We start from the raw sequence: 15,673 nt of genomic DNA, 5'->3' as shown, positions 1-15,673 counted from the left end.
TCTGTCCTTATCCAGTCATTTAGTGATGCCAGAAATGTCAGCGCTAATGCAGCCTTGTGATAGAATGGTATTGGTTTAAATTGCTCAGTGCAGGGCTAGACTAGCCTATGATAGCAGTTAGAGCTCTGACCTACTTAACACAATACAAAAGTCTGCTCCCAGAACAGGGAAGATGCTTAATTGCAGCAGGTGCTTTTGAATGAAAGGAGCCACGTTTGATCCTGACTTCTTGGTGGAATTCGCACGTTCTCTCTGGGACTGCGTGGATTTCCTCTGGGCACTCCGGTTTCCTTCCACATCCCAAAGGCGTACTGGTAGGTTACAAACAAAACAAAGGTTGAACTTGGAAAGCAAAGGACAGGGATAATCGCCAAATTCTTCGCAGTGTAGAGGAACAGAGGGATTTGTGGGGCCACATCCATTAATCTCTCAAAGTTGCCAATGCAAGTTGATAGGTGGCTAAGAAACGTCTGGTATGTTGGACCTCATTAGTCAGGGGATTGAGTTCATGAGCCACAGCGTTGTTGCAGTCCCCTCAGACTGTGGTTGGAGCACACCTGGAACATAGTGTTCAGTTCTTCTCACCTCGTTATTGGAACGATATGGATAGGCTGCTGAGAAGGTTGACCATGACTCTGCCTGGACTATGAGGCAAGGTTATGTAAGCTGAGGCTTTTCTTATTTATTTCGAGATGCGGTGCAGAATAGGCTTTTCCGGCCCTTCGAGCTGCACCGCCCCAGCAAGCCACGATTTTGTGTTTTAAGCCTAGCCTGACCATGGGACAATTTACAATGATCAAGTAGCCAACGAACTGGTAAGTCTTTGAACTGTGAAGAAAGCCCACACGTTCCTTGGGGAGAATGTATAGACAGACGACATCGGAATGGAACTCTGAACTCCAGCACTCTGAGCTAGAATAGTGTTGTGCTAACCATTACACTACCACGGTATCGTACTCTTTGGCATGAAGAAGGATGAGCAGTGACTTGATAGAGGTGTACTGTGTAAGATGAGAAAAGGCACTGACAGAGTGGACCTTTTTCCCAAGGCAGAAATGGCTAATACAAAGGGCATAAATTTGGGGGATGTCAGAGGTGGGCTTTTTACACGGAGAGTGGTAGGTGCTGGGGTGGTGGTTTAGGATGCTTAAGAGACTCTTGGGCACATAGATGAAAGGCAAATAAAGGGCTATGCGGGAGGAAAGAGTTAGATTGATCTGGGAGTAAATTAGATGGTCGTCTCATCGTGGCTCTTTACTGTGTTTCCAGGGTCATGTTGTGCTGAGCTGTCAGTGATTTACGGAGTCTCTGCCACTGTGAATGGGTTAGAATCAGAATCAGGTTATTGTCATTGATGTCATTTATTGTTTTGTGGCAGCAGTACAGAGCAAGATATAAAGAAGTTACTGTTAGTCAAAATAATAGAGAGAGAGTGCGTGTTGATGAACCGTTCAGAAATCTGCTGGTGGCGGGGAAGAAGCTGTTCCTCACAGATTGAGCGTGGCTGTGTTAGGCTCCGTGGTGGTAGTAATGAGAAGAAGGTGTGCCCCAGATGGTGATCATCCTCAATGACGGATCCCACCTTCTTGAGGCATCACTCCTTGAAGATGTCCTCAGTGGTGGGGAGGCTAGAGCCCATGGTGGAACTGACTCAACTCACAACCCTCTGCAGATACTTGTCATCCTGTGTATTGGAGCCCACAATGGGTTAGTTTTATGGATACAGTAAACCCTAATTGTAACCCACTAAAGAGAAGCTGCTTGAAGCTCTCCTGTCCGTGTACTATTTCTGTAAGTTTGATCTGTTTAAAAAAGAAGGACGCACAGTGTTGGAGCAGGTGGTGCTGCTGCTTGAAAGATCCAGCGACGTGGATTTGATCCTGATCCCGGTGCTGTCTGCACGGAGTTCGCACGTTCTCCCTGTGACCCGTCATGACTTTAATCGGCTGCAGATTGGTTGCCAACACTGAAACCACCTCTATGTATATAAATCACTGCATTCCCTTGCATTGACTGTCCCTGGAGCCTGACATAGTCCACTGGCAGCCAAGTCCTTCTGGGTGTTAAATAGAACTTGCCATGCAGTTTAAGCTGTGTCTGTTGACCATCACATCATCACCTTCCCTCAGATCCACTCATGGCTCAGTGAGATTACCTGCTTGTCACTGAGTCTGAAGGTTGTTGGTTCAAGTCTCACGCCAGCGACTGTGATCAGCGATACTCAGAACAAAGTGGGTGCAGCACTGCCAAGGGTACCAGCTTTCAGATGGGATGCTAGCCTGAAACTTGCCCTGTCCTGCCACGTGTGTGCTTGTCAAAAGTCCTGTAGTGTTATTTGCAGGAAAAACAGAGGATTCTTTTCCTGCTTTCCTTACAATCAATACCTCAGAAGCTGGTGGACAACCTCTATGGTAGTTTGTGGGCACTTGCTGTGTACAATTTGAATAAAACTGGGTGCATATTGGCTGATGCATGCCCGTCTTGCTACAGGTATACAAGATGATGAGAGGCTTTAATCGTGTGGATGGTCAGAGGCTTTTTCCCAGGGCTGAAATGGCTAGCATGAGAGGGCACAGTTTTAAGGTGTTTGGAAGTAGGTACAGAGGAGATGCCAGGGGTAAGTTTTTTACGCAGAGAGTGGTGAGTGCGTGGAATGGGCTGCAACGACAGTGGTGGAGGTGGATATGATAGGGTCTTTTAAGAAACTCCTGGACAGGTATATGGAGCTCAGAAAAATAAAGGGTAACCCTAGGTAATTTCTGAGGTAAGGACATGTTTGGCACAGCTTTGTGGGCCAAAGGGCCTGTATTCTGCCGTAGGTTTTCTTTGTTTCTATAAAAGCTGAGCAGTGTCCTAGGAACACACACAAAATGCTGGAGGAACTCAACAGTCCTGGCAGCATCTACGGAAAAGGGTAAACAGTCGACGTTTCAGGGTGAGACCCTTCTGCCGAACTGGAGAAAAAGGATGAGAAGTCAGAGTAAGAAGGTGGGGGAGGGGAGGAAGAAACACAAGGGAGGAGGGAGTAGGTGATAGGTGAAAGAGGGGAGGAGGGAAGTAAGGAGCTGGGAAGTCGATTGGTGAAAGAGAGAGAGGGCTGGAGATAGAGGACGGAAGGCCATGGAAGAAAGGGAAGAGGAAGGAGCACCAGAGGGAGATGATGGGCACGTAAGGAGATAGGTGAGAGAGGGAAATAGCAGTGGGGAATAGTGAGGGGGAAGGGTTGGGGAGTGGTCATTACCGGAAGTTCAAGAAATCGATGTTCATACCATCAGGTTGAAGGCTATCTAGAAAGAATACAAGATGTTGCTCCTCCAACTTGAGTGTGGCCTCTTCGTGACAATAGAGGAGGCCACAGACTGACATGTTGGACAAGATGGTGGTGAAGACATTGTCCCAGGAAGAACACGTGGCTTTGGTAGCGGGTCTGGGTGAGCACATGCTTATATTCCATCTGGGTTCAACACCTTGTATTCTGTCTGGTTGCAACACAGTATATTCCATCTAGGTGACCTCCAACCTGGTGTGACATGAACGTCAATTCTTTGAACCTCCAGTAATGGCCACCGCTAATCTAGCTATCTATCTATCTCTCTCTCTCACTCTCTCTCTCTCTCTCTCTCTCTCTCACTCTCTCTCTCTCACTTGCATTCTCCCCTCATCTCCTTACCTGCCCATCACCTCCCTTTGATACTCCTCCCCTTTCCCTTTGGCCTTCTGTCCTCTCCTGTCAGATTCCCCCTTCTCCAGTCCTATATCTCTTTCACGAGTTGACTTCCCAGATCTTTACTTCATCTCCCCGCCCCCCCCGCATGGTTCACCTATCACCTACTATCTTTTATTTCTTCCTCCCCTCCCCCCACCTTCTTGCTCTGACTTCTCATCTTTTATCTCCAGTCCTGCTGAATGGTGTCAGCCTGAAATGTCGACTGTTCACTCTTTTTCCATAGATGCTGCCTGGCCTGCTGAGTTCCTCCAGCATTTTGTATCTGTGGCTTGGATTTCCAGCACCTGCAGACTTTCTCTGGGCAGTGTCCTGGGGCTGTGTTGGCACTATAGAAATGAAGGCTGACCACACAAATGGACAGAGTGATAAAGAAGGAGTGTGACATACTTGCCTTCATTGATTGGAACATTGAGTACGAGTCCAGGATTCCTGTTGCAGCTTTATAGAACTTTGATTGGACCGCAGTTGGAATACTGTGTGTAATTCTGGTCATTCCATACAGGAAGGATGTGGAAGCTTTGGAAAGGATACAGAAGGGGTTTTCGAGGACGCTGCCCGGACTGGGTGCCACAGTTGCGTGGCAGTTAGCGTGATGCTGTTGGAGTTCAATCCTGGTGTCCGTCGTAAGGAGTTTTTATGTTCTCCCAGTGGAATGCATGGGTTTCCTCCAGGTGCTCCAGTTTCCTCCCACAGTCCAAAAACAAACTGGTCCGTAGATTGTCTCGTGGTTAAATCGGGGGGTTACTGGCAGCATGTTCTGCACCATGTCTGTAATAATTATAGTCTGTATGTTAAAGGAGAGATTAGACAAAGTGAGTTGTTTTCTCCGGAAGGTCAAAGGTTGAAAGGAATCCTAATAGATGTTTGTTAAATTATGCGAGGCCTACACAGGATAGCCAGTTGGAGCTTTCTTTTCACAGGGTGGTAAAATCAAATGCTAGAGGATATGCATTGAAGGTGAGGGGAGAGCCCGGAGTCGGTTCCCCTATCACTGTCTTGTAGCACGTGAAGTGTGTTGTGTTGTGGCAGCCGCACAGCACAAAGACACAAAATTACTAGAAATTACAAAAGGAATAAAGATGTACAAAGAGGAATAATGAATCAATGCTCCTGGGTTTATGGGCCGTTCAGAAATGTGTCAACAGAGAGGAAGAAGCTGTTTCTGAATCATTGAATGTGGATCTTCAGACTCCTGTACCTCCTCCCGGTTTAAAGGAGATGTACAAGACAACTTCAGTTGCACAGGGAATGGTCGGTGCCTGCGGCGTGCTGCCAAGGGAGTGGTAGAAGCAGATGTGATGGTAGCCATTTAAATAGAGGCATGAAGATGCAGGGAATGGATCAGGTAAGACATTATGGGCCGAAGGGCCTGTTCTTCTGCTGTACATGTGATCAAAGTGCATGTATGTTACCTTATGCTAATTCCAGATTCCGTTTTGTGCAAGCATTTACAGAAAAAGCAAAACATTATGAAATATTTATAAATTGCGAATTGTACAATAAAAATAATACTGCAGACACGAGTCCTTAAGAGTGCAAACAACAGGAATTCTGCAGATGCTGGAAATTCAAGCAACACACATCAAAGTTGCTGGTGAACGCAGCAGGCCAGGCAGCATCTATAGGAAGAAGCGCAGTCGACGTTTCAGGCCGAGACCCTTCGTCAGGACTAACTGAAGGAAGTTAGTCCTGACGAAGGGTCTCGGCCTGAAACGTCGACTGCGCTTCTTCCTATAGATGCTGCCTGGCCTGCTGCGTTCACCAGCAACTTTGATGTGTGTTCCTTAAGAGTGATTCTGTTGGTCGTAGAATCAGTTGAAGCTACTGGTAAATGAGGTTGTCCACGCCGGTTCCGAAGCCTGATGGTTGTAAAGTAACGGATGGCAGCATGGTAGCCTAACACTTTACTGCACCAGCGACCCAGGTTCAATTCCACCAGTCTCTGTACATTCTCCCCATGGCTATGTGGGTTTCCTCTGAGTGATCTGGTTTCCTCCCACGTTCTACAGTTGTATGGGTTAAGGCTGATTTATACTTCTGCGTCAAATGGACACCGTAACCTACGCAAGTGGCCTACGCGCGCTGTGAGCATTTATACTTGTGTATTGGTGTATTTGCGTCACTCTGCAATTTGGGCACGTTGCACATGCGCACACACCTGCCCGTGTAAGACTTCATGGTCATGGTAGTCTTTCTCGGGGTAAACAAGTTTAAAGCCGAGCGTCTTTTTTCGTAAAAGCGAAATGTGTCCTCCATAATTCTGGAGGTCTGTAAAGCTTTATGGAAAGCATTGCAGCCAGAGTTCCTTCCCTGCCCTTCAGTTGCCCAATGGGAAGCTATTGCAGCGCAGGAGGAAATGCGATGCTGCCAGGCAGACCAATCACAGTTGTTGAGGTCTGCGTTGCTGCGACGTGTAGTTATATTTTGGGAGAGGTGCGCGTCAGGCCACGGCGTAGGGATCCACGTAGGCACTGCGTAGGGTTCGCAGCTACGCCGTACCTACGTCGTCGATTTGACACAGAAGTGTAAATCAGCCTTAAATGTGCATGTGTTAAGTTGGCGTTGGTACCATGGCAGCAATTGCGGGTTGCTGCTCCCAGCATGCCCTTGGACTGTAATGGTCATAGATGCTGACAGCGTGTTGCACTATAAGTTTCAATGTTTTGATGTACATGTGACAAATAAAGCTAGTCTTTATATTTAAAACTGTCCCTGAACCTATTTTCACCTGTCTAATGGCATTTCCCAGAGTGATTTAATGTCTGATTCTGTTTCAGAACATTGAGAAGAACTTGATCAGGCCGACAGCATTCAAACCCGTCATGCCCAAGAACAGGAGCTCTGTCCAGTACCTCGTTCCCCGAACCATCAATGGACTGTCAGACAGCCAAGGAAGTCTGAACATTGTCTTCAATGGAAACTCCCTGGGGTCCATCGGCTGTGCCGAGAAGCGCAACTCGCTCCAGAGCTACGGTTGCTCCCGGAGCAGCGCGCAGTCGGGAACGCTGTCGGACTCTGGCCGGAACTCCCTGTCCAGCCTGCCCACCTACAGCACGGGGGGAAGCCAGCAGCTGGAGGCAGTCAGCTGCTCCACGGGCCACATCAACCTAGAGGGGCCCGGGGGGCAGCAGAGCCTGAATGGGAGGGGCGCCGCCTCGCTGAATGGACTCTCCAACTCGGACAGCGGCCGCTCGTCCTCCAGCAAGAGCTCGGCCTCACTGAGCGGCCGCTGTCCCCTGCTGTCAGACGGCGAACAGGAGCTGGGGGTCCGCGAGCTGGAGGAGAGACTGCGGGACAGGGAGGCCGAGCTGCGGCAGCTGCGGGAGAGCCTGGAGGAGAACGAGGCGGCCCTGTGCCAGATCTACGAGGAGAAGCAGCGGCGCTGTGAGCAGGAAGCGGAAGAGCTGCGGCAGAGCTGCGCCACCAGGCTGCGGCAGAGCGCGCAGCGGGCCCAGCGGGTGCAGCAGGTGCTGCAGCTCCAGGTGTGCCAGCTGCAGCAGGAGAAGAAGCAGCTGCAGGAGGACTTTGCCCAGCTGCTGCAGGAGCGCGAGCTGCTGGAGAAGAAGTGTGCCTCCATCGAGAAGGAACAGACTGAGCTGGGCCCGCGGCTGGAGGAGACCAAGTGGGAGGTAGGCGGGTGCTCGTCGCCATGGCTATGGGAGTGTCAGCAAGCGCCTGCAGTCACCACGGCCCCAGCGTCCCAAACGGGAGGCCGGCAGAATCCCGTGGTCGCTATGGGGACCACTGGAAGCTGGGCAGGTGCCTGTGGTGACTGGGACCCGAATCGGAGGCCGGCAGATGCCCGTGGTCGCTATGGGGACCACTGGAAGCTGGGCAGGTGCCTGTGGTGACTGGGACCCGAATGAGAGGCCGGCAGATGCCCGTGGTCGCTATGGGGACCATTGGAAGCTGGGCAGGTGCCTGGGTGACTGGGACCCGAATGAGAGGCCGGCAGATGCCCGTGGTCGCTATGGGGACCATTGGAAGCTGGGCAGGTGCCTGGGTGACTGGGACCCGAATGGGAGGCCGGCAGATGCCCGTGGTCGCTATGGGGACCATTGGAAGCTGGGCAGGTGCCTGGGTAACTGGGACCCAAATGGGAGGCCGGCAGATGCCCACAATCACCAAGGCCACCATGGCAATGGCTCCACCATCAGTAACCTACTCTGGGAGGTTCAGGCTTCAAGTGTTCCCTCCCCACGGAGATGGCCATGAAGCCAGTCTGGAGTGGGAGGGGCGGGGGGTGGGGCTGCGTAATTTAGAAGGGTGTGGGTGTGCAGTGGGGAAATGCAAAGGTTGGTGAGGCAGGAATGTAATGAGCTGCGTGGGGTGATGGAAAGAGTGATGAGTGGGGTGGGGGGAATGGGAATACAATTACAGACCCTGCCGTTGTTGAGAACAGCCGCCTTTTGGACTTTCCTGCATACGAACAAGCTTCCATATTATTAAATTCCAACATAAGTACATTCATTCCCCGCTCTTCACGTATAGTTATTGTTCTTTCTTATCAGTTATGTCTTGCTTTTGATGTCTCCGTATCGAGTGATTTTTGTGTGTTTTCCCAAACAAAGTAAACTCTTGAACCTCTGTAAAAATGGAATCTGTTCATTACCCAAGGATGGCCTATAACAATGTAAATTCCTATAAGAAAAAAAACTCACTTCCTTGTCACTGATCATACACCAGTTTTATAACTCTGGCACTGCTTCTCAGACCCTGCTGAAAAGCATTTTAAGAAAGTACAAGTGCCCTGAAATATCAGCCAAGAGCCATACCGTCTGTTTTCCCTTCCATAGATGTTGAATTGCTCCAGAGTTTTGTGTGTGTTGCACAAGATTTCCAGCAACTGCAGAATCTCTTGTGTTTGTGATACTGTCTCTCTTCCCTTGTAAATCATCCTTTTATCTCTCTTGTTATTCTCTCTTACTAATTCAATTCTGCAGTTTCATACAGTGTGTTCTCTTTTTAGATCCTGCACCACCTCTACCCTACTTTATCCTTTTCCCCCAGCTCGTGGCCTTTTTCTGTAAGCTATAAATTGCACTAGTGCTACTTGATCCTCCTCCTTCCCACTCTCATCCATCACTGTCTCCTGGGTTCCAGTCTTCACCTAGTTTTCCCAAATGGAAGTGAAGCAAAAAGAACACAGCAAATTTGGCCATGGTGGGTGATCGTGACTTGATTTGGAGTGTTTCAAAGGAATAATTGCCAAACTGATGTCTTCTCCTGTTGTTTTGCCACTCTCTAGGTTTGCCAGAAGTCTGGGGAGATTTCCTTACTGAAGCAACAGCTTAAAGACTCCCAGGCTGATCTAGCCATGAAGAGTAACGAAATTCTTTCCCTGAAAGCGCAGCTCCGTGAGATCCGTGCCGAGCTGCAGGACCACGAGGACGAGATTCATGAGTTCCGAGATTCGGTCCACACGAAGACCTTGGAGCTGGAGGTGTGCGAGAACGAGCTTCAGCGTAAGAAGAACGAGGCCGAGCTTCTGAGGGAGAAGGTCGGCAAGCTGGAGCAGGAGACTACTGGCCTGAGGGAAGCCCTGGGCAATACAAGGCATGCAATTGGCCCGTACTCTGAGCGGGAGGATGCTTTCCTGATGTACGAGAGTGACGAGGCCAAGGTCCAGCGACAGAACTCAGACAACCAGCAGACCCTTAGACAGCAAATGGAAAAGCTGAGGGCCGAGCTCATGTACGAGAGGAGGAGGAGCGAGACTCAGCTGCAGAACTTTGAGGTGGAGAGACGCACGTGGCAGGCGGAGAAGGAGAAGGTGATTAGGTACCAGAAACAGCTCCAACACAACTATATCCAGATGTACAGGAGGAACCAGGATCTGGAACGAGAAATGAGACAACTCAGTCTGGAACTGGAAGCCAGGGAATTAGATGACCTTGAAGTGCGAAATGAAGACATTCGATTTGAGGAGATTGCGGCAACAGAAATCTAAACTAATGATTTTAATAAAGGACAAGCCACCTACCTTTGCCAAATCTTTGTGTTAGATAAATATAATGCAGACAGGATGGACAATCATAACTCTCTAACCTGTTTTAGTTTTATTTCTATTGTTTGTAATAAAGGGACTTATGACTGCTTTGACATAATCTTCCTCTGGGGCACAGTCAGACATGTCGATCAATTGTTGCTTTCTTGGAGGTACTCTATGTTCTAATTAAGTGCTTTCCAATCTCTTGCAGTGTGAATTTCGGGGGATAAAATGAAATAAAATGGTGAATTCAACCACACTGGTGAGCAAACACCCAGTAAATATTTGTAGTATAATACGTAAACCCAGCAGAACGCAGTGGAATGATAGATGGTTCATTATACACTAGAACTGCCTTTGAGCTGTGTTATGAATGAATGACCAGTACCATTGCTACACATTTACTATGAAAGGTTAAAGCAAATTTGGCCAGTTTGCTCCGTGGGTGAAGATAACTGCGACCAAAAGCTGTTATCCGGGGAAAAAAAAACTTGTCTGAGAAGCACTTCTAACAACTGAAAGCTGCAAACTTAGAAACTTGAAAATGTATTTTATTTTGGGAAGTGCTCCTGTAAAACAATTCTGAGCACCTTTTATAAAATGGCATGAAATGATGAAGGTAATTTCCTTTTACTTTTTTTTGGATGGAAGGAAACTGGATTTTTCAGCCAGATTTATATTTTAATATACCAAATTCTCTGTCCTTGCTGTTTGTATCTGGGCTCTTATTTCTGTCAGAATTCCTTTGCTTACTACCTGTCCGTGTTACAGCTGTGGATGATAATGGACAAGCCGAGAGTGAATATTATGCAAAGTCAGATTTCAAAATCCAGTATCCTCAATTTCCACAAGGATTAAGCCAGACTGGTTTGGGCATTTGGGGTGGGAACCCATCATCACAGTGACCTTGAGACTATGTTAAAGAGTGGAATAGGACTGGGGAAGGCGATTCAGAATTACAGATTTATTGTCACTGACCAACATAAGTTGTGAAATTTAAAGTCCTGACGAAGGGTCTCGGCCTGAAACGTCGACTGCGCCTCTTCCTATAGATGCTGCTTGGCCTGCTGCGTTCACCAGCAACTTTGATGTATGTTGCATAAGTTGTGGAATTTGTTTTTGGTAGCAGTACAGTATAAGCATAACAATTTTCTATAAGATACAATAAAAATACTGTAAAGGAGGAATTATCGGGCAGTGTTCACAGATTCATGAGCCGTTCAAAGCCTGATGATGGAGGGGAGGAAACTGTAAAACAATGAATTTGGGTCTTCAGGCTCCTGTGCCTGCTCCTCGATGGTCGTAGTGGGAAGAGGGAATGTCCAGGGTGGTGAGGCTCCCTAATGATAAATGCTACCCTCTTGAGGTACCACCTAGGAAGATGGTCTTGATGGTGGTGAGGATTTGCCCAAGATGGAGCTAGCTGAACCTGCAGTCCTCTGTGCCCTCTTGCAATCCTGTGCCTTGGTGCCTGCGCATCAATGATAGATCCAGTTGGAATTTTCTCCACGGTACATCTGTAGCAAAGTGCCAGTCTTTTGTGACATGCCAAATCTCCTCAAACTCCAAATGAAGCAGAGGTGCTGGCATGCCTTTGTTGTGATTGCGTCAACGTGGTTGGCCCAGGATAGATGCTCTGACATGTTGACACCAGGAATGTAGAACTGCTCACCCTTTCAACGGCTGACCCCTCCATCTTTTCACCCCCGTGCACTTGGTCCGGAAAAGATTGTGGGGCAGTTTGTTCAGCAGGAAGCTCCACCCATCCCAGTTTTCACTCCAGTAACCTCCCTGTCCACCCCCTTGCCCCAACCAGGTGTGCTATATTTTTGCATAATACTGGGATGTAGCACTGCTAGGTGGCTGAAAGAAAGTGGCTATGCAAAACAGAAGTAGCTATGCAAAATTCTGTCTTTCTAGGAGTAGCTCACAAGCTACTGAAGAGACAAACTGCTCCACTATTCCCTCAGTTGACCTTAGTGAAACTTGAGCCCAATTTGCAGGCCATTGCTTCAATCTCCATCATCCAAGTGGTGCCCCCAGTTGTGCATCTCCCTGTGTGGATGCCAGCTCCATTGTATTCCAGCTGATTGACCCATGGAGGCCCAGCAGAAGGTAAAAGTGTTGCAAGCTGCCAGCCTGGGGCAGAGTTCAGGTCTGTCATGGTGCAGTGGACCTGTGGCTCATAGGCTTTCCTTATTGGTGCAGAGAAATCAAAGGGTGAACCAGACTGCCTCACGGATTTAAATAAAAGCTTTTGAAATGTCAGGAGTTTGTCTGTCTGCTGCACATAACAAAACTAACGTTGGTAACCATTATAACACAAGGTATAGATGTATGAAAAACTATAGAAAATCTATATTACATATTTTCCCAATATATTACTAAATAATATGATTTTTAATATATCATAATATATCATCATATAATATGGTATATTCCCTAACTCAGCCACTTTGCTTTATTAATGATGATATGCATTCCATTCTGTTCAAAATTTACCCAGAAAGAAGAAATGCTTTTACCCATACACATTTCTGCACACAGCATCAGCCAACCGTCACCATCAGGGAAGAGCCTGGGGGCTTGTTGTGTGGGATAAGAGTGAGTGTGAAAATTATGTTAACTACCTTACCGGCATCAACACCATCATCAGTACTTTGGTTCCTCAGTATGTGGGATAGCTGTGTTCACCTTTCCTGTAGGTTACTTCCAGAAGCTAAGATGCTCTTCGTTCATGGCTGTTAACTAATGTTGGAGACACAAGAGACGGCGGTTGATGAAATCTGGCACAACATACAAAGCGCAGGCAGCATCAATGATGCAAAGTGGAGGATATTTCGGGGACCTGAAATGTCAGCTGTCCATTTTGCTCCACGGATGCTGCCTGGTGACTGGGTTCCTCCAGTGCTTTACATGTTGCTGCTGACTGATGTGTTGTTGCTGCCTATCTACAAGATCAAATTATATTGGTTGTTGGGACAAACACTGGCAGTGGCTGTTTTCTAAACCTTTGCAAGTTCACAGACTGTAAGACAAGCAGCCGATCTTCCCGCCAAAGATTTTGGCTTTCTTGATTTTTATTTTGGCACATTCTGTCCCGATAGTAATAAAATATAAATCCACCGAAATCCCTCAAGACTCCCAGTTTATCTTCAGTCTTTTAATGAATAAATTTATTCATTAGTTTACAAGATGGGGATGTATGTCATAACAGTGGGTTTTATTTTCCATCTATTACTGCTCCAGAAATGAGAATATGGTGTAAGTTTCAACTACCTGTTGTCACAAATAGGCCAGATTGTATAAGGATGACAGATTCTAATCACTGTGAATGGGTTTTCATAAAATTCTGGACCATAATTGACTATACCTCTTGCCACCCAATCTCCTGTAAAAATGCTATTTCATTGTCTCAGTTCCTTTTCCTCCACATCTGTTCCCAAGATGTGGCTTTCCTCTCCAGGATATCAGAAATGTCTGCCTCCCTCAAAGAACAGTGTTTCCCTCCCTCCACTGTTAATGCTGCCCGCACCCCATCTCCTTCATTTCCCAAACAACCATGCTCACCCCATCTTCCCGCTGCCTTAACAGTGAATAGAATTCTTCTTGTCCTTACATATCACTCCCAGTGCAACCTCCTCAACGTTGGTGAGACCACCGTAAACTGGATGGACCTTCATCCATCTGCCACAAGTGGAACTTCTCGGTGGCCAATCATTTTAATTCCCATTCCCATTCCCGTTCCGACAAGTCGGTCCGTGGCCTCCTCTTACGCCAAGAAGACGCCACCCTTTGGGTGGAGGAGTAACACCATATATTCCACTTGGGTAGCCTCCAAACTGATGGCATGAACAGCGATTTCTCCTTCTGGTAAATAAAAATCCCCCCCCCCCCACACTTTCCTCTATTTCCCACTCTGACCTTTTATCTCTTTTCACCTCCTTATGACTTGCATGTGGGACCTGTCTCCTTCCCTTTCTCCTGTGGTCCACTCTCCTCTCCTATCAGATTCCTCCTTCTCCACCCTTTTACCTTTCATACCCACCCGGCTTCACCTATCTCCTTCTTCCCCTCTCCCCACCCCCCCCATCTTTTTATTCTGGCGTCTTCCCCCTTCCTTCTCAGTCCTGATGAAGGGTCTCAGCCCGATACGTTGACTATTTGATCCTCTCCACAGATGCTGCCTGGCCTGTTGAGTTCTTCCGGCATTTTGTTTGTGTTGCTTTCGATTTCCAGCATTAGTAGAGCTTCTCATGTTCACAAGGTTCCTGTAGCTTTATGTTCCTTTTGGTGATCCTGGTCATTTATAAATTGTGTTTTTTAAATTATGGAATCATAGAGCTCTACAGCACAGAAACAATCCCTTCAGCCCATCTAGTCCATGCTGACCTAACCATCTGCCTCTGACTCATCCAAATGTAATAATTTTTTTGGAATGCATGGGATGAGAACAAACCACTCAGATCTTACAGCTCTGAATGGTATTTAGACCCTGTGTATATCTGTCTCTGACAGTAAATGTACAACATTGAACAGTACAGCACAGGTCCACAATATTGTGCTGAACCAATTAATTAGTAGTCAAATGGCCAACCATTCTGCCTATATGATGTCCAAATCATTCCATTTTCCTCACATTCAAGTGCCTATCTAAACATCTCCTAAAAGTCCCTCTTGTTTCTGCTTCTGCCATCACCCCAGACACGCACCACTCTCTGTGGGGGGAAAAAAATTTGATCCTTAAATTTCCTTTGGAATTACCTTCTCTCACCTTAAATGCTTGCCCTGTGATATTAGATATCTAAACCCCGGGGAAATGATGCGCTCTGTCTATCTATGCCTCTCATAATCTTATAAACCTCTGTCAGATCTGCCCTCAGCCTCCGGCACGCCAGAGAAAACAACCCAAGTTAGTCCAACCTCTCGTTATAGCAAACGCCCTTTCATCCAGGCAGCGTCACGGTAAACTTTTGCTGCAACCCCTCGAAAGTTTTGACATCCTTCCAATACTGGGTCGACCAGAACCATATACAGCACTCCACATCTGGCCACACTAGCATCTCTGACTCCTGCTCTCTCTGAGTAGACCCAGAACCAGGTCTACCTAACATAGCTGCAGGGCATTCAAATCCAATGTCAGCCAGCTGAAAATGTTATTTAGTGATGCATTCAGTGCAGCTTGAAGTCCACAAACAGCTGGGTTGGTGTTCAGCCAGGAACAGAATGTCTTTGGTCTTTCCTGTAATGTGTACGGATGGAGCTGCATCTCTTCCCACACAGTCCTCTTCCTCACGAGAGATTTGTCAGCCTGTGGGATCTGCGAGTGGATAAACAATGAAAGATGAGGTGACAAATGTTTTCTCAAATCCATGTCTAATTGCCTGTGAATATTTAATTTTGCACTGCTGGATTTCTCTAGAGGTATATAAGGGATGATTATTAAATCAACAGCCGGTAATGCTCCTGACTTGTGTGTGACCTGACTGGAACTAAAAATGGAGATGCAAAGTGCTCTGTCAACTCACTGTTGAAGAAGGAACTGATTTCTAGCGGGCAGTCAGGAAATGCTGGGTTTGCCCTTGATTCTTTAACTGGGGTTAAGTGTCGAGCTAACAACTTGACCTCATAAAAAAAACCTGGAGAGGGATGGGCTCCACCAGGTTTCAGATGCCCAAGACACGCCGTACGATGAGCATACCAAAAAAAGACTTGTCATAACAGCGCCCCGAGGACTCCACCAGGAGTTAAGGACACACACGCGCGCACGCACACACACACACACACACACACTCACACACACACACACACACACACTCACACACACACACACACACACTCACACTCACTCACACACACACACGCGCACACACTCACACTCACACACACACACGCGCACACACTCACACTCACACACACTCACACACACACGCACACACACACACACACACACACGC

The 15,673-nt window shown here is 47.5% G+C and overlaps 1 protein-coding gene across 7 annotated transcripts in view; it reads left to right on the top strand.

Moving 5' to 3' along the window:
• The window catches only part of LOC134358780 (leucine zipper putative tumor suppressor 2 homolog), a 238,084-nt gene extending 222,628 nt beyond the window's left edge, over positions 1 to 15,456 (top strand). For all 7 annotated transcript variants that reach the window (XM_063071257.1, XM_063071260.1, XM_063071256.1 and 4 more), the window contains 2 exons: positions 6,505 to 7,356; positions 8,976 to 15,456. In XM_063071257.1, the coding sequence (XP_062927327.1) occupies positions 6,505 to 7,356; positions 8,976 to 9,677 (1,554 nt within the window). In that variant the 3' untranslated portion in view covers positions 9,678 to 15,456. The remainder of the gene's footprint in view (positions 1 to 6,504; positions 7,357 to 8,975) is intronic.
• Positions 15,457 to 15,673: the final 217 nt, after the last annotated feature.

This window comes from Mobula hypostoma, chromosome 19 (assembly GCF_963921235.1).
Source record: "Mobula hypostoma chromosome 19, sMobHyp1.1, whole genome shotgun sequence".
Lineage (NCBI taxonomy): Eukaryota > Metazoa > Chordata > Chondrichthyes > Myliobatiformes > Myliobatidae > Mobula > Mobula hypostoma.
The sequence above is the reverse complement of the archived record's forward strand: the minus strand, read 5'-3'. Positions and strand labels throughout refer to the sequence as shown.